Genomic DNA, 25,093 nt, shown 5'->3' with positions numbered 1-25,093 from the left:
TACGTCTCAGTAATGTTGGTATGATCAAGAGTAGGATATATATTTCTCTACAGAATATCTTCTTTGAGGGGCACTGGGTGGCTCAGTTGGTAGAACAGGCTCACCATTAGCAGAGGCTATAGTCCTCTACACAGTTGTCCCGGGTTTGATACCTGGTCTCAGGCCATTTGCTGGAGGAACAACAGTAAACAACAGGGTTATTTTTTACCAAAGGGCACACACCAAATGTATTCATATGCTTTTAATGGCATTTGAAAACCAATAAGTTCTTCATTTTGTTTCTCAGCAAGAGAAGTCAGTATGTGCGATGGGATTTGTCAGCCATAAAATGTGCACTTCATATCACTGCTAGTAAACACACAGCTTTCTATTTACTCTCAAAAATAAGGTTCTTCAAGTTATTTTAACAGTACCTTTAGTGCATATTGTTATATTTTATATTTTAGTGCATAGTGTTTCTTTTTTTTCTTTTTGCTTTTCCCTTCCAGGTGTCACCACAGCCAGTCATCTGTCTCCACCTAACCCTATTTTATGCATCTTTTTCTCTTACAGCTACCTTCATGTCCTCTTTCACTCCATCGTTAATCTCCTCCTTGGTCTTCCTCCAGACCTCCTGCCTGGCAGTTCCAGCATCAGCATCCTTCTACCGATGTACTCATTATCCTTCCTCTTTACATGTCCAAACCATCTCAGTCTGGAATCTTTGGCTTTGTCTCCAACACATTTAACATGAGCTGTCCCTTTGATGTACTCATTCCTAATCCTTTCCATTCTCGTCACTCCCAAAGAGAACTTCAACATCTTCATCTGTGCTACCTCCAGCTCTGCCTCCTGTCTCTTCCTCAGTGGCAGTGGCTCTAAACCATACAGCATCGCTGATCTCACCACCATCTCCCAATACTTTTCTCCACCCCTTCCTGCTTGGACAGGTTTCTTCACCTCTTTTCCACAATCACTGTTGACCTTCAGTACGTTAAATCCTCCTCCTCCTTTATCTCTGTTCCCTGTAACCTCACATCTCTCAATGGGTCCCTCTCATTCACACACGTATTTTGTCTTGCTCCGGCTAGCCTTCATGCCTCTTCTTTCCTGCGCAAACCTCCATCTCTCTGCATTTTCCTCTGCCTCTTCCTTGCTCTCACTACAGTTCACACTGTCATCTGCAAACATCAGAGTCCATGGAGATTCCTGTCTGACCTAATCTGTCAACCTGTCAATCACCACAGCGAACAAGAAGGGGTCTCGGAGCCGATCCTTAATACAGTCTCACGTCCGCCTTGAACTCCAATGTCACACCTACAGCACACCTCACTACTGTCTTACAGCTCTTCTAAATGTCCTGCACCATTCTAACATACTTATCTGCTACTGCAGACTTCCTCATACAATAACACAACTCCTCTTGTGGCACCCTGTCATATGCTTTCTCTAGATCTACAAAAACACAATGCAGCTCCCTCTGTACTTCTCTACCAACATCCTCAAAGCACATATTGCATCTGCAGTACTTTTTCTTGGCATGAAACCATACTGCTGCTCGTCAGTGTAGCTCTGCATACTGTCAATAATTTCCTTTTCCGGGTTGTTGAGGAAAACAACACAATGTTTATTATTTTGAATTTATTCAATATTTGGTCAGGTCTTATTGACTTGTGTTTACCTGAGATGGAGAGTTGTTTGTTTGTTAGTGCACCACCATGTTGTAGACTTACTGGCCACTTTTGCAAGAACTGAGCACATACCTGCTGATTCTGATTTGCTGTTGACAATACATGACTGATCAGATTGACTTATATTCAATATTGTTAACTGTTCATGGCCTTCCAGACTTTAAAAGCATAGCTTTAATGGCTAACACATTTTGGTTGTTGCTCTGTAAAAAAAGTACAATATATTCAAGTTAAACAGAGATTTTACAAGATGTGGACATGCTTACACATTGTCCACATCAGAGGTAATAAAATGGAATCCAGAAATTTCATTATTTATTTTTGTCTATCGTAGCAATGTTTTTTTTCTGAAAAGTGGTAGAAAAACACCAATGTTTCAATATAACGAAACATTTCCTGTCCCCCAACCTGCACCACATTTACTATCAACAACAACCACTCAACATTATGACTCATGACGCTGAGATGCTGTGACATTGTTCACTGGTAGACAGATTAGTAATAAATAAATAAAAATACTGTAATTGCCTACTTAAAGAACACGCTTTATAACCCTGTAGAAATCTTCTAGTGAGCAACAGCGATCATGTATAGTATATGCTGATAATCTGTTATCTCTCTGTCTAGTTTTGATCAACTTTCTTTTGATTGAATACGTTTGGTCACATAAATGAACTTATTTCACCTCCTCTTTGACCTATTTCACTTTTCCTCATATATTATTGCAAATTGTTGCCTGGTTGCATTATTTAAGTTCTATTTATTTGGTCCTAAAGAAACAAGCTATATAATACATTTATTTCTATTTTAACTTCATCAAAACATGCTTACAATGACTTTAATCTAAATCCAACATTTTATTTTTGCATCTAATGTAAACTCATTCTCCAACAACCTGTCAGCCTTTTTAATTATCTTTCCCTCCTGATCTTTGCATCTGCTCCTCCTTTAGACTCTGAACTCTGTGACTCCTCACCTGGATATAGAGGAGTGCACCGTCTCTCTGATGCCCAGGAACCGAGAGAGGAACCGGAGTATGGACGTTCTGCCGCCAGACCGTTCTCTTGCCTTCCTCGTCACCACAGAGGGCGAGAGCAGCAACTACATTAACGCAGCGCTCGCCGACAGCTTCCTTCGGCCTGCTGCCTTTGTGGTGACCCCACATCCATTGCCCGGCACCACCACCGACTTCTGGAGGCTCATATATGACTACAGCTGCACCTCTGTGGTGATGCTAAACCAACTAAACCAATCCAATTCTGCATGGGTAAGAAAATCCCCAAAAATACATATATTTGTAATTTATCTTTTCTACTGGAGATTTACTGAAAATATGAAAGTAGCCAAAGTTATTCCACTTTATAAAAATAGTGACAAACATTTTTTTTCAAATTTTCAAGCTATACTTTACTTCCTCAGTTTTCAAAAATGTTAGAGAAATTATTTGTTGCCAGATTAGATGTATCAGTAAACATAACATTTTATGTAGTAATCAATATGGGTTTTGTAAACATCGCTCCACTTCAATGGCTTCGAAGAAATATCTGCTGGAATACACAACAATATTGTGTAAATATATTTGTAGACATAAAAAAACCTTTTGATACCATTGATCACAATATACTGCTTGAAAAGTTAAGTTAATATGGTATTTGAGGTCATGCATATGAATGGCTCTCTAGTTATTTAGAGAACAGAAAACAGTTTGTAAAATTAAACAATGTCAGATCTGACTTACATTATATAAATTGTGGAGTACCCCAGGGGTCAGTTATTGGACCAAAACTTTTAATTTTATATACCAATGATCTAGTTCACGTACCTAGACATCTTCAAAGTATTCTCCTTGCACATGACACCACGTTTTTTCTATTCTGGTGAAAATTTTACAAATGTGTTGGATGTAGTTACAGAGGATTTGATTAGCATAAAAACATGGTTGAATGTGAATAAATTATCAATGAATGTTGAAAAAACTAATCACATGATATTTAGCAACATAATGATTCCTACAGATGTGTTGATTGATGTTGATGGGGATCAAATTCCTGGGTGTTACTCTTGATGAAAACATAAACTGGAAACCACGCATCAACAGTTTAAATATAAATATATCATAGATAATTGCATCAATATATAAAGTGAAAGACTCATTAAGTGATGAAGCATTGTTGATATTATACAATTCTCTGATTGTTCCTTATTCGACCTAATTGTGTAGAAGTTTGGGGGAATACCTGTGAAACATATACAAATTCTATTTTTCTTTTGCATAAAAGAACTGTTAGAACTATAGGCCAAAAATGCTACAGAGATCCAGCAAATCCGTTGTTCAACTTAAATTTAATGAAATTTCACGACTTGGTGGCCTATTATATTCTGCCAGTAATGTTTAAAATACATAACAGTATATTACCAGCCCGTTTGCAAAAAAGATTTATTAAAAGAGATAGCATTTATAATTTGAGAGGATCAGAGATAAAAAAAAAACATAGTCAGAACTATACAAATGGAACATTTTATTTCTGTTTATGGAATAAATCTGTGGAACAACCTGTCTAAAGAAACCAAAAGAGAGTAGATCAATTTTTATTTTTAAGAAAATAATAAATTATAATATTCTATTAAGGTATAACAAAGTATATTAAGCTGCATCAATATAAAGATATAATGTATATCCACATGCATATTGTTAGGTTTGAAGATGTATCTAAATACGGTTGATTGATGCTTAGTTGCTTATGGTATAGTGAATTGACTTTTGAGAGAAGGGTTATATACCATATAAAATATATACATGTTACTATATATATATATATATATATATATATATATATATATATATATAGTATCAGAAACAGCTTTATTGCCAAGTTCGTACATACAAACAAGGAATTTGACTCAGGTACACTTTGGTCTCTGGGTTTTTAAATATATTTTAAATATATTTATGCATGTATCTTTATGTCTTTAGATATTCATATACACAAAGGTGCATTTGCAACTTCAGTATGCAGTTGTTTGGTGCTCTATTAAATGTTCGACAGAGAAACAGCCTGGGGGAAGAAACTGTCTCTGTGGCGGCTGGTTTTAGTAAACAGTGCTCTGTAGCGACGGCCTGAAGGTAAAACACTAAACAGTTTAACATGTGACATGTTCATTTTAAATTGTAAATGAATGAAATAAAAAAAATCCATAAAATCCCCCAAAAAATCCATTAACCTAAATAAGGTTTTTTGCCTGTTTGTGTATCTATTTAAAGGTCTATTTCCTCTCTGATCCAGTGCATTAGGGGTAATTATTTGCCACCAGTACAGCTTTTCTTCTTGGAAATGTATATATTATCTAAAAATGATATGGGGAGAGCATCACATTGTCAAGGCCAGTTTTCCACTTATTCCAAGCAGTGCAAGGCTACCAGTCAATAAAACGTAGAGCAAAGGTATACAGACAGTTTGCAATAAGAAGTCAGCTTCCCTCCCAGGTTCTACACCCTCAGCTGCAAGACTCCTGCAAAAAAGCAATTTTTTGTCCCGGGAATTCACACAGCGGCCCTCTGACTTTATATGTTAGTGCCAGTGTAAGCTGATGCATAACAACCTAAACCTCTCACAGCTTTACTCCATAAATGTGGAACAAGAAAAAAAAAATCTGAAAAGATTAAAATCAACATTATTTTTACAATCCGTGGTTAAAAGAAAAACCATGTCATAAATGTGGGTGTTTTTCCTGTGGTTTAGAGTCCTTGACTTTTTTGAAGGAAATTATTAAAAAAAGGAGTCTACACTCTTCAGGTACATATATATAATGATGATCTTTATGAACCCCATTACTCTCAGTACTGAAACTGCCACGACCTTTCAAAGGGAAGTTAAGAGGTTCCATCCTCCTCAATAGCCAGTTACACCAACTTAACACCAAAACTATCTTATGAATTATTAAACCCATTCATCTGACAGGAATCCAATTGTCAAGTCTTACATGATCGCTTTATGTCAGTTGATCTCCTGTTACAGTTTCCATCGAATGATCCAATAAGCTTCCCTCACAATCACTGGTCAAATGTTTACAAGTTATTAAAGCCTATGAATCTTCTCACATCTAAAAGCATTAAAACTGAGTTCCAGGTTCTGCAACAACATCTCTCTTTTTCTCCCCAGTAAAGCTCAGGAAAGGCTCCAATTTGACAAAAATCTGCTATCGTGGTTCCCACCCACATCAAACCCTCGCAACACTTAACTCCAACTCTCATTCAGCTTAAACGTTTTTCAGTCAGGTCACGGATCATCCTCAGGTTTCTACCCCTCATCGGTAAATCCCTCTATAGCCTCATTCCTCTGCATCTCTGTGATCTCCTTCACATTTACATCACAACGTGACACAACAGCTTCTAACAATGCACCGCTGTTAATTCCCTTTTAAGGAACTGATAATCAGTGAGCTTTGCATCCTTAACAGAAAGACATTTATTTAAAAATTACAGTTTCTATTTTTTAACTGAAAATTATATGATTATGGGACCTTTAAATACCTACGGCTGAGATTTGAGGAGGAAAAATAAAGAATTCAAAAGGAGAAAGGCCTTTGAGGTTTGACAGGTTGCGATCCCAGAAAGGGTTAAGGTTAGGCCTTACAGCCTTATATTAATCTATATGGATACTCCTTAATTTTAGCGTAGGTCTTTAGACTGAATTCCTGGACCTGTGATTTTAAAAATCCAGTTTTTCAAATTGGAGAAGTTGGAAAAACAGCTGACGAACCTGCCCTCAAGGTCATCTTTCCAGGGAGACACCAGCTGGTGGTTCCTCCCTTTGTAATTCACAGCCAAACTGTCAGCAGTGCAAAAAGTTATGTTGCTGGTGATGTCATACTTTTGTCTTCATCTTAAATTCAATTAAAAGGAATTAAAAAAAGTAAGTGGAACAAAGAAATTGCAGCCAATTCAGGGTGCAGCAGTGGCGCAGGGGTATAACGTGGAGACCATGTTGGGAGGCCTTAGTCCTCAATGCAGACCCTCATGGGTTTGAGTCCCAGCCTGTTGACCTTTAGTGGATGTCTTCACCCCTCTCTCCACCCCTTTCCTGTCGAGAAGGTCCCTGCTGCAGCTCTTAGGATGTGGAGGGGTCTGATATGGGCGGGGTCAAATCGTTTCGATTGGATAGTCCTTCTCATTCCCTCCAAATGTCCGTTTTTACTCCTCCACTGAAGTTAGTTTCAAGTTAGATGTTTTAAGTCGGATATTTGACACACATTTTCTCTCCGTGGTTCACTGAAGGAAGGGATGGCTTCTCATGGGCGCATAGCCAGACTCCATGTACACAGTGGTTCGCTTAGGGACCATCAACAAATTACAGTCAATCAAAACATCTGAACAAAAAAAACCTAAAAATCAATAGCTTCCAGGGGACCCAAACATTCAATCACTGCTAAAACACTGGACTAATGAGACAGCAGACTATCAGAACCAAATACAACATTACTCTAAATTATTAATTGTTAAAGCTGTTACAAAATGTTTCTAGGATGGCAACTAACTGGCACATGATTGGTAGAAAATGTCCCACAGTAGAAAACTCCATGAGTAAATCTGCAAAGGGATGAAAGGACGCAGAAAAATGGTCAGCGTGACAAGAGATACATTAAAGGGAAGCTCTCTTTTATTATTTTAATTTAGCCACATTTTTTTCCTCATAAATATATTAATATAAAAAAGGAAAAGAATACGATGATAGAAATAGGTGATGACTCATTATTCTAGTAATGGGCGGCTGTGGCTCAGGTAGAAGGAGCTCATCCTGAAACCTGTGGGTTGCCGGTTCCAACTCCCGCTCTGTCCGTCTCAGTTGCTGTGTCCTTGGGAAGGAGTGGCTACATTGTAGCTCCCCACTGTCAGTGTGTGAATGGGTGGATTACTGATTGTAGTGTGAAGCACTTTGGAGTCTCTGCGGACTTGGTAAAGCGCTATACAAGTACAGGCTATTTACCATTTGCCATTTAGATTAGTAGATTCAGCTGTGTTTCAAAGTCCTTTGCTCACATGACCTGAAAACTACTGAATACAAACCCATCATTTTCCATGAACATTTTTCTATAAAATAAGAAATCAATGAAAATCTCATGATATCTGGTGTGTCTCATTAGGCTAGTGTTATAAAACAATTCAGCATTGCATGTTTTGAAGATCTCAGGAGCATCACCTTCGGGATAAAGAATTATTTATGTAAAGTCACTGTCAGGCCTCTGCAACAGTGTTGAAGAGTAGTGAAATACAGTATGTGCAGATTTGTTTAAGATGTCAGATTTGTGAAGGTCGTGGTCACTAAACATTCTCCCAGAATGAAACGTTACAGCGATAGAGCTTTCTGTATAATTTAAGTTATTTATTATAAAGTTTTAGTAACACAAATACTGGACAAATAATCACAAGACACAAAACACAACTATAGCCTGTCAGGAATAACTGGGTAAACTAAATGGAATGAACCAGAAAGCCTGCTCCTGGCTTTAATTCTGGTTGTCATCGAGATAGTTGTTCCTATAAACGCCACATTAAAAGAACACCGTTTTTATACGTGATTCACAGCACAGTTATCAAACGCTGCCCTTTCTCTTGTTCTCTAAGTTTCATTTCTGCATTCAGCCTCCCTGTTTAATTTGCCTGCACACCATTAGTGTGTTCTTACTGCTCTCCTCCATGTTGGCTCTTGGGAAGGTTTGTTGAGGCGTCTCCCTATTGCCGCTCTGTCAGCATGCCATGTCTCATTCCAGCTCAACATTTCCACCATGCCTGTCAGCTGCAGCCTGCCCTCCTTGCACTGTCACTCCCTTCTCATCTCCCACTGCCTCCTTGCCTCCTGCTGCCAGTGGATTACCAGTTGGCCCTTCAGATTTGTGCTCTTTCGCTCGGTTTGTCCTCCTGAGTTGGGGGGTGTCTGTTTCCTGTCTGGATGTATAAATATTTATCTCTCTCCCTGCTCAATGTCACCTGTTAATACCCTTCTGTCACTGTTATCACTTCCTACTCCAGGGGTCTTTTGCTCATCCCAAAAGTCAGTGTTTCAGCACCACTGTTGTTGTTCCCTTTGTGGTGCGGGATGTGTTTTTGAAGCAGGGATGACAGGGGACCTTGGCTTTGAGCTTAAACAGCTTCTGAACTGACTTCATGTTTGTCTCTTAGCCAAACAGTCAAGGTCTCTTACTTCATTAATTTATAATATACTAATGGTAATGATTAAAACTCATGCATAATTCAAGCCTGGTGGCTGGTGCTGATGTGAAGAATTGTTCCCATCATGAGTGCTATTTTTTTTGCTCGTTTAATTTACAGCTGTTATTTGTAGGTAATCATTGTCATTTAAGATAATTGTATCTGTTGTCAATACTCAGGTGTCTTGTTACTCACTTCCCCATCACTTTATGCTGACATAATGATTTGTTCTGTGGGTTAATGACCTCCTGCCTTCTTCCCCCGCCTCTATTGTCCTCCTAGCCCTGTCTGCAGTACTGGCCTGAGCCAGGAATACAGCAGTTCGGGCCCATGACTGTGGAGCTTCTGTCCAGGACTGCAGACGATGACGTTATCATCCGTCTCTTCCGGATTCAGAATATCACACGGGTAAGTGGGCTTAGGGCAAGTTGACCATCACTGTTTGTGTAGGTGCTCAGGTCATAATATTGGATTTCAATACCAGGGCATGTTTATGTGAAAAGAGTGTTGGCAGATTTATTTAAAAATCAAAATACTACTTAAGACTTGGCAGTTAGGCCAGGCATTACTAGACTGCCTATATTTCAGTTGTCAGCGAGAAGCTATTTGTGGTTTCTGACGGATGAGCAGAAAGCTGCTGAAATAATTTGACCTAACTTCAACTGCCTTAATACCAGTACCTTATCGTTTTACAAAGGGCTTTGGTTTCATAAAAAAAAAGCATGTATCTAAGGTTCAAGTACAGCCTCACAGTAAATCTCAACAAGACCTCGGAGCTGTCTGCCACGGTGAGAATTCGTTGTGATTGAGGAGTATCGAGGGGTTTTTGGTGGTACACCAGTCCCTGCTTGGACAGTGGCATGGCCACATGTCTCGCGAGGGCAATACATTGTCAAACGATGAGTGACCTGGTCAACAATAGGGCTTGTCTCACAGGGCAAAAGTTCTCAATGACAGGAACAGAAGATAAGTGGCCACATGGCTGCACCATTCACTTTACCAGAATGTCCCTCAGCATAGACCAGAGTTAGACCAGTCCAAAAAGCAGCTTCAGCTGAACCATATGCAGGAAATTAACGATTTTTACTGACTCGTCATGTTGGATTATTTGTCTACACTTTGCCAGGGCTAAAAATATCCCCTGAGAGGGGGTACAAAACCCTCAATTTAATAGTAGTGGTGTTCAAAGGTTAGTTCTTCTCTGTCTGAACTAAACGAACAGTCTACAGTCACACAGTATTTTCTCATGTATTTTCACAAATTGGCCTGTTAGCACTGACATAATATTGTGATAAATTGATCCCTCTGACTAGCCAGCTCCCTCTCATCAATGGAGAATAGACATAGTTATTTGATAGATAGATAGATAGATAGATAGATAGATAGATAGATAGATAGATAGATAGATAGATAGATAGATAGATAGATAGATAGATAGATAGATAGATAGATAGATAGATAGATAGATAGATAGATAGATAGATAGATAGATAGATAGATAGATAGATAGATAGATAGATAGATAGATAGATAGATAGATAGATAGATAGATAGATAGATAGATAGATAGATTGATTGATTTATTCTTATTTATCTATGTGAAGTTACAGATGAGTTACGGATGGGTGCTGGTGCAGTGAAACCCTCTGTCCAAAGCAAATTTCTCCAAGGGGAGACAAATAAAGATGCTTATGACAGAGATGCTGACAGATTTTGACCAAAAACTGAAAGACCTCAAATGTGCCAACAGTAAATAAAGAGGTGTAACTTTAGTAGGTTTTGTTTTCTTTGTAGTAAGGAAGAAGGAAAGAAATGCAGATCTGAGTGTGCTACGTGTAAATTAAAGGCATCACACTGAGTTGCCTTGGTATGTCAGCCTGACAGTGTTCATTTCTACTACTAGTGAAAACTACTGTTTAAATGTTTTACATTCTCTGGGTTGAGTAATGAATTGAGTCAAAAGACTATTTCAAGTTGAGCCTCAGTAAACACTTATTCCAGCTCTGTGCTGCTGTAGGAGGAATTTAATTTGATTTCATTTATTTTAAGAGAGTTAATGATGCCTGATGCTGGTGAAATGAATCACTGGGTCCCATCTTGCATTTGTTCGTTCTAACAGCTGGAATAATTTCCTGCCTAATAATCCTGCCTCAAAACAAAAGCTCCTACAGTTAAACTGTTAAACTTCGTGTATGGAGTTTGACTGAAATATTTATGTTTTATACGTCTGTGTAAGTCTGAATCTTGTATTGATCTTTGAAACCATAAAATGTCTGTATATGTTGATACCATAAACTAGCCCATCCCTAACTGATACCATGTCAGAAACGGTCCCCGGGTGGCTTCGTTACCAGGGCCAAAGGAGTAAGAGACCACAGAGCAGGTTCTAGTGGACAGGTTTCAGTTCTTTCTGTATGTTGCTTAAACTTTAACTATTGAGACACTTTTGGTTACCACTTGTTATTAGCCAAGAATTATAGGGGGGGACGGACGTAAAAATAACCCACCTCTCTAGTTTGTTTGAGGTATCCATGTGTTCTCCATAAAAGTTAACAGGCGAAAACTTTACCAGCGAAAAGCTTTGTTTAGGTTATCATGACACATCTGTTTCACAGCTACAGGTTTAGCATCAACTCCCACACAAGCAGCAACTGTGACAAAATGGCAGCTTGGACATGAACACAATGCAAGAATTAATATTGGGCTTAATTTCCCCTAAAGAAATACAACTACATTAGAAATGATGTCTTTTCAGTTGCTTGTAATGACTCAACATAACTAACATGGCTCTAACAGGCTCCAAACATACACATTAAATGAACACCCAGCTGTACTATATAAGAACAATAAGAATGTGACTGGATGGCTGCAAATCTGGAAAACCTTGTTCAATGTGAAGGCTGTCATAACGTTGCTATGCTCCTAATGTGAAAAAGAGCAGGGAAAACCCCTCTTTGGTGCATACTAAGATGACACTCTCCTTCAAAGCATATCCTATATAATCAACCACACCAATCCTATAATAAATACCCACATCTGCACCGCAATCTGGACAGACTATCTTCAACTTCTTTAGGGTGCAGCTACACACTAGGAGATCATGCTACACCCGTGGGTAAAAGGCCAGAATGGCCGGGCTTGCATTAACTTATTATGACCTGTACAATTTGCTGCCTGAAATTGATGCAGTTTGTGCAACTATTCAGAATAGAAAAGGATAATTTTAAAAAATATTCTTAGGGCAAATTTGCCACTGACACTATATAGCAATCAGACCCACCATACTGTTTGCCTAAGCTGGTGGGAGAGGCGACACATAAATACTTAAAGAAAAAAAATAAAATAAAACATGCCTTTCAAAAATAATTGCTGGCTGATGTTTGCATGCTCCAAACCATCAGGGAAAACTCATACTTTATGATGCATGAGGAGGACTTCAACGTGCTCCTAATACTCTAGGAAATCTCACGAAGGCCCTGCAAACACCATCCATGTTCTGGCTGATTATTTTTACTTCCTTAGTGGCTCTACATTCATAGTGAGGACACCGCATGTGTCCTGATACTCTCCTGAATGAGTTTATGAAGGTTGCAGCTTACTTGATGTGTGACATTGAAACAGTGAATCATTTCTCACTCTCCCACCCCCTGTTCCCTAACGTCTGTAGCTTCAGGAGGGTCAGCTCGTGGTGCGCCACTTTCAGTTCCTGCGCTGGTCCCCATACCGTGATGTTCCCGACTCCAAGAAAGCTTTCCTCAGCCTTTTGGCTCAGGTTCACAACTGGCAGAGGGAGTGTGGCGAGGGGCGCGCTGTCGTCCACTGCCTGTGAGTTAGCTGATGCTCTAAAACGCTGGTTATTTTCTTGCCAAACATATTACTGTCATTAGGGCTAGTCAAAATAAAACATACACTGTTTTTATTCCATAATACTTCCTGATCATAGTCCTTTATCTATTTCAAATTGACTGTCTTCTTACATTATCAGAATGATGTCGGAGCACTTTTTTTCTGCAGGTCATGCTCTCTCAGATTAAATCCCAACTCCTCTCTTTAAACCAGAGCTTTAGATATTCATCTTCAAAGTTGGCCTTTTTTCTGACAGCATGCCAGATCTGTGCTCAGTCAAATTATATTTCCGTCTGTAGCATCTCCACCCCTTCTGCTTTTTAGAAGCCGTACTACATCTTTTTTAGGTCACTAATCGTTTATGCTTCTCTCTTCATGTCGCTGTGTCTGTGCGTCTTTGCTTGTTCGTTTTGGAGCAGGAACGGTGGCGGTCGAAGTGGTACTTTCTGTGCCTGCACCATGATCCTGGAAATGATACGGCACCACAGCATGGTGGACGTGTTCTTTGCTGCCAAAACACTACGCAACTCAAAGCCAAACATGGTGGAGACAATGGTAAATGAACAGGACTCTGTATATATGTATATATTGCATATACACTCTACACTCAGTATTTACTGCAACACAAGACAAAACTTAAACTATTAAACATCGATGACAAGAAATTAAGTGATGGTAAGGCTTTGACACCTTTACCAACTGTCTGGCATGGTGGTGGTTGCATCATGCTGTGGGTCTGTTTTCCTGCCAGGGATGCTAGTCCATTGTACAAGGCCGATGGAACAATAAGGAAGAAGGAATACCTCCAAATATTTTCACTTTTTCAAATCAACAGTTAGATGCTTCAAACTGTGTTCAAACAGGAAAATAATCCCAAACATTAAAACTGGTGTTGGAATGGATGAAGCAGACTAACATCAGAGTTTGTGACTTTGAAGGTTCTGAATATTTCTAAGCAAATGTTAATCAATTTGTGCAATTTTAGCAGCTTGTGTCACATATAATTTATATTTAGTATAATGTAGTAACTACAATCATATTCAATGAATTAGCATATTTAATTTACTTTAGTAATTTACTAAGTGAAAGACATTATATAGACTTAAAACCTTTTTTCCAGTTAATTATGATGATTTTCTGCTGCCAGTTAACGAAAACATGACATTTCAGACCAATAAAAAACATTTTATTACAGCTACGTGACTTTCATCAAACATCTTTATTTATAAAAGTTCTCCATCAGGGTAACTAACACTCTGGATCGCTGCTACACAGTTTTAAAGGCTGCTAATCATGCTCTGCACCGAGCAGATGAAGGACTCTTTAAAGTTTAAAAAACACCTTTTCATCCACGCCTCGCACCTACACAAAAGGACGACCTACAGCCCCGTCCCCCTGCTCAAACCCTCCATGTGTAATGCCCTCCCCCCCTCTTATCTGACCTGCAGTAGCTGCCTGCTCCCCTCCCCACATCTGAAGGACATTACAGGCCCCCTGCTGTATAAGTTGTAGAGTGTGTATCGGGCAAACACGTCGGTAGATGATGTACTCAGCTACATCCTGCACCACCTCGACTGGATGTACGCCAGAATTCTGTGTGGATTTAGTTAGGCCTTTCAGACCATCAGCCCAGACACCCTTAACATAAAACCATGCTCATTGTGCCAGCCTCCAACTGTCGGTGGAACACCAGCTTCTTGGATGACGGGGACACAAACAGCAGCAATGAACCTAAATCCCAGAATATCTGAAGTTAAAGCCTCTTTTATTTTCAAGTCAACAGTGTTAAATCAAAACACTGCAAACATGGAATGAGCAATACCGACTGCTTAAATAAAAATGGGCTTCTATTGGAAGAAACTATTTCTAGGGATGTAAACAACTGTTACAAATAAAAAGAAAACATGATTATTATTTAATAATAATTATTTGCAAAAAAATACATATTTTACGACTTACTATAACTGAAATTATTTTAGTTTAATCCCAATAATTACAGGTCCTTCTCAAAATATTAGCATATTGTGATAAAGTTCATTATTTTCCATAATGTCATGATGAAAATTTAACATTCATATATTTTAGATTCATTGCACACCAACTGAAATATTTCAGGTCTTTTATTGTCTTAATACGGATGATTTTGGCATACAGCTCATGAAAACCCAAAATTCCTATCTCACAAAATTAGCATATCATTAAAAGGGTCTCTAAATGAGCTATGAACCTAATCATCTGAATCAACGAGTTAACTCTAAACACCTGCAAAAGATTCCTGAGGCCTTTAAAACTCCCAGCCTGGTTCATCACTCAAAACCCCAATCATGGGTAAGACTGCCGACCTGACTGCTGTCCAGAAGGCCACTATTGACACCCTCAAGCAAGAGGGTAAGACACAGAAAGACATTTCTGAACAAATAGGCTGTTCCCAGAGTGCTGTATCAAGGTACCTCAGTGGGAAGTCAGTGGGAAGGAAAAAGTGTGGCAGAAAACGCTGCACAACGAGAAGAGGTGACCGGACCCTGAGGAAGATTGTGGAGAAGGGCCGATTCCAGACCTTGGGGGACCTGCGGAAGCAGTGGACTGAGTCTGGAGTAGAAACATCCAGAGCCACCGTGCACAGGCGTGTGCAGGAAATGGGCTACAGGTGCTGCATTCCCCAGGTCAAGCCACTTTTGAACCAGAAACAGCGGCAGAAGCGCCTGACCTGGGCTACAGAGAAGCAGCACTGGACTGTTGCTCAGTGGTCCAAAGTACTTTTTTCGGATGAAAGCAAATTCTGCATGTCATTCGGAAATCAAGGTGCCAGAGTCTGGAGGAAGACTGGGGAGAAGGAAATGCCAAAATGCCAGAAGTCCAGTGTCAAGTACCCACAGTCAGTGATGGTCTGGGGTGCCGTGTCAGCTGCTGGTGTTGGTCCACTGTGTTTTATCAAGGGCAGGGTCAATGCAACTAGCTATCAGGAGATTTTGGAGCACTTCATGCTTCCATCTGCTGAAAAGCTTTATGGAGATGAAGATTTCATTTTTGAGCACGACCTGGCACCTGCTCACAGTGCCAATACCACTGGTAAATGGTTTACTGACCATGGTATCACTGTGCTCAATTGGCCTGCCAACTCTCCTGACCTGAACCCCATAGAGAATCTGTGGGATATTGTGAAGAGAACGTTGAGAGACTCAAGACCCAACACTCTGGATGAGCTAAAGGCCGCTATCGAAGCATCCTGGGCCTCCATAAGACCTCAGCAGTGCCACAGGCTGATTGCCTCCATGCCACGCCGCATTGAAGCAGTCATTTCTGCAAAAGGATTCCCGACCAAGTATTGAGTGCATAACTGTACATGATTATTTGAAGGTTGACGTTTTTTGTATTAAAAACACTTTTCTTTTATTGGTCGGATGAAATATGCTAATTTTGTGAGATAGGAATTTTGGGTTTTCATGAGCTGTATGCCACAATCATCCGTATTAAGACAATAAAAGACCTGAAATATTTCAGTTAGTGTGCAATGAATCTAAAATATATGAATGTTAAATTTTCATCATGACATTATGGAAAATAATGAACTTTATCACAATATGCTAATATTTTGAGAAGGACCTGTATTCAAATACAGTACAGACCAAACGTTTGGACATACCTTCTCATTCAAAGAGTTTTCTTTATTTTCATGACTATGAATATTGTAGCTTCACACTGAAGGCATCAAAACTATAAATGAACACATGTGGAATTATATACTGAACAAAAAAGTGTGAAACAACTGAAAATATGTCTTATATTCTAGGTTCTTCAAAGTAACCACCTTTTAATTTGATTACTGCTCCACACACTCTTGGCATTCTGTTGATGAGCTTCAAGAGGTAGTCACCTGAAATTGTTTTCCAACAGTCTTGAAGGAGTTCCCAGAGATGCTTAGCATTTGTTGGCCCTTTTGTCTTCACTCTGCGGTCCAGCTCACCCCAAACCATCTCGATTGGGTTCAGGTCCGGTGACTGTAGAGGCCAGGTCATCTGGCGCAGCACCCCATCACTCTCCTTCTTGGTCAAATAGTCCTTACACAGCCTGGAGGTGTGTTTGGGGTCATTGTCCTGTTGAAAAATAAATGATGGTCCAACTAAACGCAAACCGGATGGAATAGCATGCTGCTGCAAGATGCTGTGGTAGCCATGCTGGTTCAGTATGCCTTCAATTTTGAATAAATCCCCAACAGTGTCACCAGCAAAGCACCATCACACCTCCTCCTCCATGCTTCACGATGGGAACCAGGCATGTAGAGTCCATCCGTTCACCTCTTCTGCGCCGCACAAAGACACAGTGGTTGGAAACAAAGATCTCAAACTTGGACTCATCAGACCAAAGCACAGATTTCCACTGGTCTAATGTCCATTCCTTGTGTTCTTTAGCCCAAACAAGTCTCTTCTGCTTGTTGCCTGTCCTCAGCAGTGGTTTCCTAGCAGCTATTTTACCATGACGGCCTGATTCACACAGTCTTCTCTTAACAGTTGTTCTAGAGATGTGTCTGCTGCTAGAACTCTGTGTGGTATTGACCTGTTCTCTAATCTGAGCTGCTGTTAACCTGCGATTTCTGAGGCTGGTGACTCGGATGAACTTATCGTCTGCAGCAGAAGTGACTCTTGGTCTTCCTTTCCTGGGGCAGTCCTCATGTGAGCCAGTTTCTTTGTAGCGCTTGATGGTTTTTGCAACTGCACTTGGGGACACTTTCAAAGTTTTCCCAATTGTTCGGACTGACTGACCTTCATTTCTTAAAGTAATGATGGCCACTCGTTTTTCTTTACTTAGCTGCTTTTTTCTTGCCATAATACAAATTCTAACAGTCTATTCAGTAGGACTATCAGCTGTGTACTGTATCCACCTCCTGCACAACACAACTGATGGTCCCAACCCCATTTATAAGGCTTGAAATCCCACTTATTAAACCTGACAGGGCACACCTTTGAAGTGAAAACCATTTCAGGTGACTACCTCTTGAAGCTCATCAACAGAATACCAAGAGTGTGTGGAGCAGTAATCAAAGCAGAAGGTGACTACTTTGAAGAACCTAGAATATAAGACATATTTTCAGTTGTTTCACACTTTTCTTTTCAGTATATAATTCCACATGTGTTAATTCATAGTTTTGATGCCTTCAGTATGAAGCTACAATATTCATAGTCATGAAAATAAAGAAAACTCTTTAAATGAGAAGGTGTGACCAAACTTTTGGTCTGTACTGTATACATGTTTATATATAAATTACCATCATGCTAAAACAACCTTTATCAATTTCATGTTACACACACACACAAACTCACACATACCACTTAACTAAAACAAATTAATTGACAACAATTCACTGTGTAGTTATTTCATTGTGACTTTGTGTTTTTCAGTAGCATGAATAAATATCTTCAACATTGATGTAGCAGTGGCTCCTTCTTGCATTGTCCATACAAAGCTAATTGTGATTCTGATCGTAGATGGCCCCATGATCTCTCTGATTTGGCAGTTCATCAAACATTTCTAATTCTTCACCATCTAATAATGTTACATGGAGCCAGTAGCCTCATGCAAATACACAGTGTGACCCCTATCAAAGTCTGTCAAGTGCTGTTTAAGGTGTCTACAAGGCATTACTGTATCTGTTGACCTTTACTTACAGCTTGGCCCTTTAGTGCCCTCTTTAGATGTGGCACCCATGAGCACATAAAATCATCTACACCTCCATGTCTGATCTCCATGTGGACCAAGGTATCTCCAAATCTGACCATTTTTCCTGCAGGTTTATATTGATGTTTAAATATTTTTTGTCAGTGGCTATAAATTAAAATAAATGCTTGTTTTTTTTCTCATTTCTAAAGTACAACGGTTAACAAGCTCACGTAATCTGAGCTTGGCACAATGACTAAGCTTAAAATGTGCTTATTAACATTTTGAGAATACAATTAACTTTGAGCCTTTTTGTCATAACTAAACAGAAAGTGAAAGAAAGAGTATTTGTAAGACATGTTGCCTAGATTCTGCGAACTCCTGCAGTCTGTTCACTGTGAGCTTGCCTGACAACCTGCAGGGATGTTTCTGTTTCCAGAACCCACTCCCGGTAAGACCAAAAATATAGCTTTTATACACCTGTAGCAATGTGTCCATGTTTGAGGTAGTCCTGCTGGAAGGTAAAAGTCTAATCCAGTCTAAAGCCTTGCCCTCTATGTAGCTCCATCCATCTTACTATTCACTCAGACCAGCTTCCGCATCTCTGCATCCCCACAGCATGATAATGCCAGCACCATGCTCCACCATGGGCTGTTGTGTATTTAGGAGGTGTCGTTTTCCTTTTTTTTATTTTACTTGATGGCCTTCTTCTAGACTCTCTTCCACAAGGTTCAGATTTGTAGCTTTTCAGTTGACAGATTCTCCCATCTGAGCTGGGGATCTCAGTAGCTCCTCCAGAGTTAACATGTGCCTCTTAGCTGCTTCTCAGGATAATGTTCTTCTTGTGCAGCCTGTCTGTTTAGTGGGACAGGCATGTTTTGGTAGATTTGCAGGGATCCCATACTCTTTCCATTTTGGATTGATTGAACACTGCTTGAGATATTTTTATATGATATAACGCTCTTTCAAACTTCTGTAACTTTATCCAGGACCTGTTTGCTGTGGTGCATGGTCTTCATGATGTTATTTGTTGACTGTTCTCTAATAAACATCTGAGAACTTAAGAGGTCTTTCAGAACAGCTGGATTCATGCAGTGATTAATTTACATTCAAGTTTACTCCATTTATTACTGATAAACTCAGGGAATAAACTGTGCTTTTAAACAACCACATCTGACTATGGTACTAAAGCACATAACAAAATGTTTAAAGTCATCTATGTATTCAAGACTTTTAAAGATAGCTTTAGACAAAAGATTGAGGATTTGTGAACCCACAACTAATGACATCTTCTGTTCCCAGGAGCAGTACCGTTTCTGCTATGAGCTGGTCCAGGAGTATCTGGACTGCTTGGAGGTCAGATAGCGCCAGTTCTTTTAATTGAATCCCTTCTCAAGGAAATAGTCTGGATGTTGGATCCTGCTTCCTGGATCTTTGCTCCTGACTCATTAGTCCTTACATACTGCTACAGTTGGATACTTCACCATGCCTGGATAAAAACCCTAAAGAGAAAACTCACAACTTGTGACGTTCCACTCAAGACAACCCCTCTCCTGCTTCTCCTTGGTTCCCTGATCCAAGCCGTACTCTTCTGTGCCATTTTACATCAGAGGACTTGAACAGGAGTGCTGTCCAGGCAGCCTTGCACCATGTTGTACACCTTACCAACAGCATTTAAGGAGCTCCTCTGTGTCCTGCCTTACTATAAATAAACACAAAAAAATGAACAGGTGATGCCATTCACTGGGGGATATTTTGTGTTTGTAACACTGTAAATGGTGCAATCTGCTGTTGGTGAACATCCGATGTCATTCTGTACTGTATATGAATTTTAACGTGGATAAAGTTGACAATTGGAGATTCACAAATGGTGAAAAGGAAAGTTGACTTTTATCTAATGGACGTTTGTGTTCAGTAGATTAGTCTCTGACCTAATTTCTCTTTATTTATTCGTGTATATGGATGTTTTTTTCCTCCATTAGATATTACTAGATGTTCCCAATGTCTTAATCACTGTGCCATTCTCACTCTTTGTTTGTTAATGGGTTAGGGTTCAACATCTGCATGCCCAGTCTTAACTGTTTCATTGCAATGTGTGACCTAAATCTGCTGTAAGATTACGGCAAATAATTTGTCGCTTTCTAGGTTTGTATTCATCCAGTGTGTTTGATTTTTTACATAGTGTACAAAAAAGGAGAAATAAATCATGCTCCTAACAGCAATGCATCTGGAGAGGTTTTTTCTCATTCTAAGGCACACTTCAGTTACAAAACTAGGTAAACAATCCCAAACAAATTTTGGTGGAGACGGAAAGATGAAAGCTACTTAAAAAGTAACACGGATTTATGTTGATGAGGAAAAGGTATGTGTATTAAAATATATTAATTCGTAAATCTAGCTGAAAAGTGAAAGCCATCTCCTTCACAACGTAGAAGATGTCTATATGAAAACCTCTGTAAATATCTGTTTGAAAACTTAAATTTGCTTGAAAAGTGAAAAGCAGTCTTCTTTACAATGTAGAAAGGACATTTAAAAGTAGAGAAGGGCAGCTGATTATGTTATGAAATGGATACATCCCAAGTTCCATCCCAAATGAAACATTTTCTTTTTGTGAGTTTAAGCTGTCTTTCCATGTGCTGATTTAAGACTTTATCTGATAAAGGGGTTAGTTCTTTCTGTCAATGGAAACGACGGACACAGCAAAGCAGGAAGCTGCAAATAACGCTAAGATGACAACAAACTTTATGTTAGACATCAATTTATTTTGTGTTAATATGACGTTGTGACCATTGTTTTGAAAGCAGCTGCATCGTGAACTCCGCTGTGCTGCTTTTAGCTGCTTAAGGTCAGAACCGTTTTGGATAGTATTACATTAACAGTTTTGCATTGTTTTTCACATGTTTTTCTTGTTTCTGCAGCGCTTGATAAATGTATCTCTGTTATCAAACTATAAAAATGACCAAACGGGTCAAAGTGGAGCGCTCTTTGACCTCGAGAGGAGTGGGGTGTAAAGTGCCTCAACAGCATCAACGGCACCAAAACGAGTTGCTCTCAGACTTCTCCTCAGAAGAAGGGTAAAAGAGGAGCCTGTGGAGCTACAATAACAAGGCAAAGCAGGTTTATTTGTATAGCACATTTCAGCAACAAGACAATTCAAAGTGCGTTACATGATGATAAAAAATATATTTTTTAAAGGTGCTTTGCAGTGGCATGATAAAGGAACGTTAATAAAAGTTAAGAAACGTTGGACTACAGATTGAAATTCATGACCTCAACTCATTCATTGATGCACTTCGTGGTTTTTGGTTCATATTGTTTCACCATAAAATCAAACGTTTCTCCCAAGGGAGGAGGTAATTCCTTTACACGGGAATTCAAACCAAAGCATTGCAGTTCCACTTAAACTAGACCACAACTGAGTGATTTAAATGTGACAAGGAAGGATTTTAAAGGATTATATGTCCCCTTTAAGTGAAAGCATGCAATAGTGACATCCTCGTATCAAACAATTTTTTAAAACAAAAGTCAACAAGCAGTCGTGGTTAGATCACAACAAAGATTGTCAATACTTCAACTGTTCATGTCTCTTTAAAGCAGCAGTTACAGCTTGACAACAACATCTTATGCTGTTTACAAGTTGACTTGCCTCAAATTTAAACAGCTTACGTCTCCACTCCCCCCTTTGCCACCATTCGCTCCAGTCATGATTCACATTAAAAGCGCATCCAGATTTTTTAACAAGTTTTGTTCTACAATGGGTGAGTACACTAAAAACGTAGAAGCTATATTTTTTACTTATTTTGTTGCATTTATTGTTTAATCGCTAGGTTCTGATTACCTAAGTTAATGTGTATATCTCCGTAATTAATCTAATGTATGCAATTGCTAACATGTACATATAAGCGTATATTTATTAAACTAGGACTTTAAGAAAATGGAGTCTGTTTTTAGTGAATTATTTTTAAAATATGGCTGTTGTGCTCGTTCAGTTTCCTGTTGGTGTAGTGACCTGTGTAAACTGACTCCGACCTGACTTCGGCATCCAGTAAAAATAGGCTTGAATTGATTTTGCCAGATGGCTGTGCCCACGCCACCCTGTGGACTCAGTGTAAACACTTTCATTGACTATTAAGGGTATGTAATTACTGCAGAGTTCACTGTGGCGGAGAAGAGCAGAGACAGATGCTGTGTAAATGGGGGGTTATTGTCTACTGGTGTATAGCATCCCACTTTTCTGGAAAGGAGGCCCTCAGGTCATTGAGGTTCTGGGGTACATAGTTACAGGCCTCTAAACGGCAACTCAGCTGATCCCAGAGGTTTTCTATGGGATTAAGGTATGGATAAAGTGCGGGTCATTTCATTCGAAGTACCCATGCCTCTAGCAGCCATTCCCTAATGATGGGATCTTATACAGCTCGAGCATTGTCGTGAAGATGAAATTAGACCTGTGCTGTCCATGCAGGGGCATAATGACTGGATTAATTATGTTATTCAAGTAGTATGGTCTTATTCTCTGTACCATTCACAAAGTGTAGGACAATTCTGTATTGACCTGACTGTATTGACCTGGGGGAGCTGGCGCTCTGGCTGCTTTCAATGAAGTCAGGCATGACCTTCGGAGCATTGAAGGGGCTATGGTCTGCTTCAACCAGCACAACTTCACATCACCTACAACGCGGTCGAGAAGGAGTTTGTTTCTGCGGAGGAAGCTGGAGCCTATGTTAAAACTTTGATCTTTAAATGAGCTCTTATAGCTCTTAGTTTTGCTCTTCTTTTTGGCTTGAGGTTCATGACCACCACTGATCTTAACTGATTACTTAAGGGATATTTGTGGGGTTATCTAAATCTGAGTAATGTTATTGTTTTCGCCTGTTTATAGCAGATAGTTGTCTGTGCTTGATCAAAGACATTCCCTCCTTAAATACTCACTTTCTGATACTAGGGAGAGATTTGAATGATATCTTTAACCCTGTCTTGGATTGATCCAGGCCTGTTATTATGGCCCAGGCTGCTATGTCTAAAACATTTTCTGATTTTATAGAGGCAAATGGTCTTGTTGACCAGTGGAGATTTCGCAACCCCTCATCTAAAACATTTTCTGTTTTTTCTCAAGTTCACTGGTCATACTCCAGGATTGATTACTTTTTCATTGATATCTCCGTTAATATGTAGATATTAAGCTATCTGCCTATAAATGAAACCCTTCGCTTTGGAGATTTAATCCTCTACTGCTAGCAGACAAAGAATCCCGGCAGTTTATTTCGAAGTCTATGGATCAGTTTCTGTTTTTTAATCAAAAGGAATGTCCCACTCCCACTCCCTGCTTTGGGAGACGCTCAAGTGTTATTTGAGGGGCCGAGTTATATCCTATGTGGTTCTTACAAATTGATGAGCTTGATGAACTAACATCTGCAATCAACCATCTTGATCAAAGCTTCGCACTGAACCCATCTCTGAGTGGATTTTGATCTTCTCTCAACTCAAGAAGCATAGCGTTTGCTGCTGCACAGTCATAGTTCTTACTATGAATATTGGGATAAGGCTAGTCATTTACTTGCCAACCAATTACGAAAACACACTGCCTCCCGTTTGATTCTTAGTCTAAAAATGCTTCTGAATTAATTGTTATGTACCCTTTTGAAATTAATGCCATATTTAAATCATTCTACTCTTTGTTATATAAATCTGAATTCCCTGCAGAAACCTCTAAAATGTATGAATTTCGCCAAAGCCTTCCAGGTCCTGTCATTGATTCTAGTGCTGCTAGACACATACAGGTCCTTCTCAAAATATTAGCATATTGTGATAAAGTTCATTATTTTCCATAATGTCATGATGAAAATTTAACATTCATATATTTTAGATTCATTGCACACTAACTGAAATATTTCAGGTCTTTTATTGTCTTAATACGGATGATTTTGGCATACAGCTCATGAAAACCCAAAATTCCTATCTCACAAAATTAGCATATTTCATCCGACCAATAAAAGAAAAGTGTTTTTAATACAAAAAACGTCAACCTTCAAATAATCATGTACAGTTATGCACTCAATACTTGGTCAGGAATCCTTTGGCGGAAATGACTGCTTCAATGCGGCGTGGCATGGAGGCAATCAGCCTGTGGCACTGCTGAGGTCTTATGGAGGCCCAGGATGCTTCGATAGCGGCCTTTAGCTCATCCAGAGTGTTGGGTCTTGAGTCTCTCAACGTTCTCTTCACAATATCCCACAGATTCTCTATGGGGTTCAGGTCAGGAGAGTTGGCAGGCCAATTGAGCACAGTGATACCATGGTCAGTAAACCATTTACCAGTGGTTTTGGCACTGTGAGCAGGTGCCAGGTCGTGCTGAAAAATGAAATCTTCATCTCCATAAAGCTTTTCAGCAGATGGAAGCATGAAGTGCTCCAAAATCTCCTGATAGCTAGCTGCATTGACCCTGCCCTTGATAAAACACAGTGGACCAACACCAGCAGCTGACACGGCACCCCAGACCATCACTGACTGTGGGTACTTGACTCTGGACTTCTGGCATTTTGGCATTTCCTTCTCCCCAGTCTTCCTCCAGACTCTGGCACCTTGATTTCCGAATGACATGCAGAATTTGCTTTCATCCGAAAAAAGTACTTTGGACCACTGAGCAACAGTCCAGTGCTGCTTCTCTGTAGCCCAGGTCAGGCGCTTCTGCCGCTGTTTCTGGTTCAAAAGTGGCTTGACC

At 39.6% G+C, this 25,093-nt stretch overlaps 1 protein-coding gene across 5 annotated transcripts in view; it reads left to right on the top strand.

The window, feature by feature from the left end:
* LOC124878881 (receptor-type tyrosine-protein phosphatase U-like) overlaps positions 1-20,593 on the top strand; it is a 334,335-nt gene extending 313,742 nt beyond the window's left edge. For all 5 annotated transcript variants that reach the window (XM_047383059.1, XM_047383057.1, XM_047383058.1 and 2 more), the window contains 5 exons: positions 2,623-2,937; positions 9,160-9,285; positions 12,545-12,702; positions 13,143-13,278; positions 19,678-20,593. In XM_047383059.1, coding sequence (XP_047239015.1) covers positions 2,623-2,937; positions 9,160-9,285; positions 12,545-12,702; positions 13,143-13,278; positions 19,678-19,740 — 798 coding nt within the window. In that variant the 3' untranslated portion in view covers positions 19,741-20,593. The remainder of the gene's footprint in view (positions 1-2,622; positions 2,938-9,159; positions 9,286-12,544; positions 12,703-13,142; positions 13,279-19,677) is intronic.
* Positions 20,594-25,093: the final 4,500 nt, after the last annotated feature.

This window comes from Girardinichthys multiradiatus, chromosome 13 (assembly GCF_021462225.1).
Source record: "Girardinichthys multiradiatus isolate DD_20200921_A chromosome 13, DD_fGirMul_XY1, whole genome shotgun sequence".
In the NCBI taxonomy this organism is placed as follows: domain Eukaryota; kingdom Metazoa; phylum Chordata; class Actinopteri; order Cyprinodontiformes; family Goodeidae; genus Girardinichthys; species Girardinichthys multiradiatus.
Note: the sequence above shows the minus strand (reverse complement) of the source record. Positions and strands in the feature narration are given on the sequence as shown.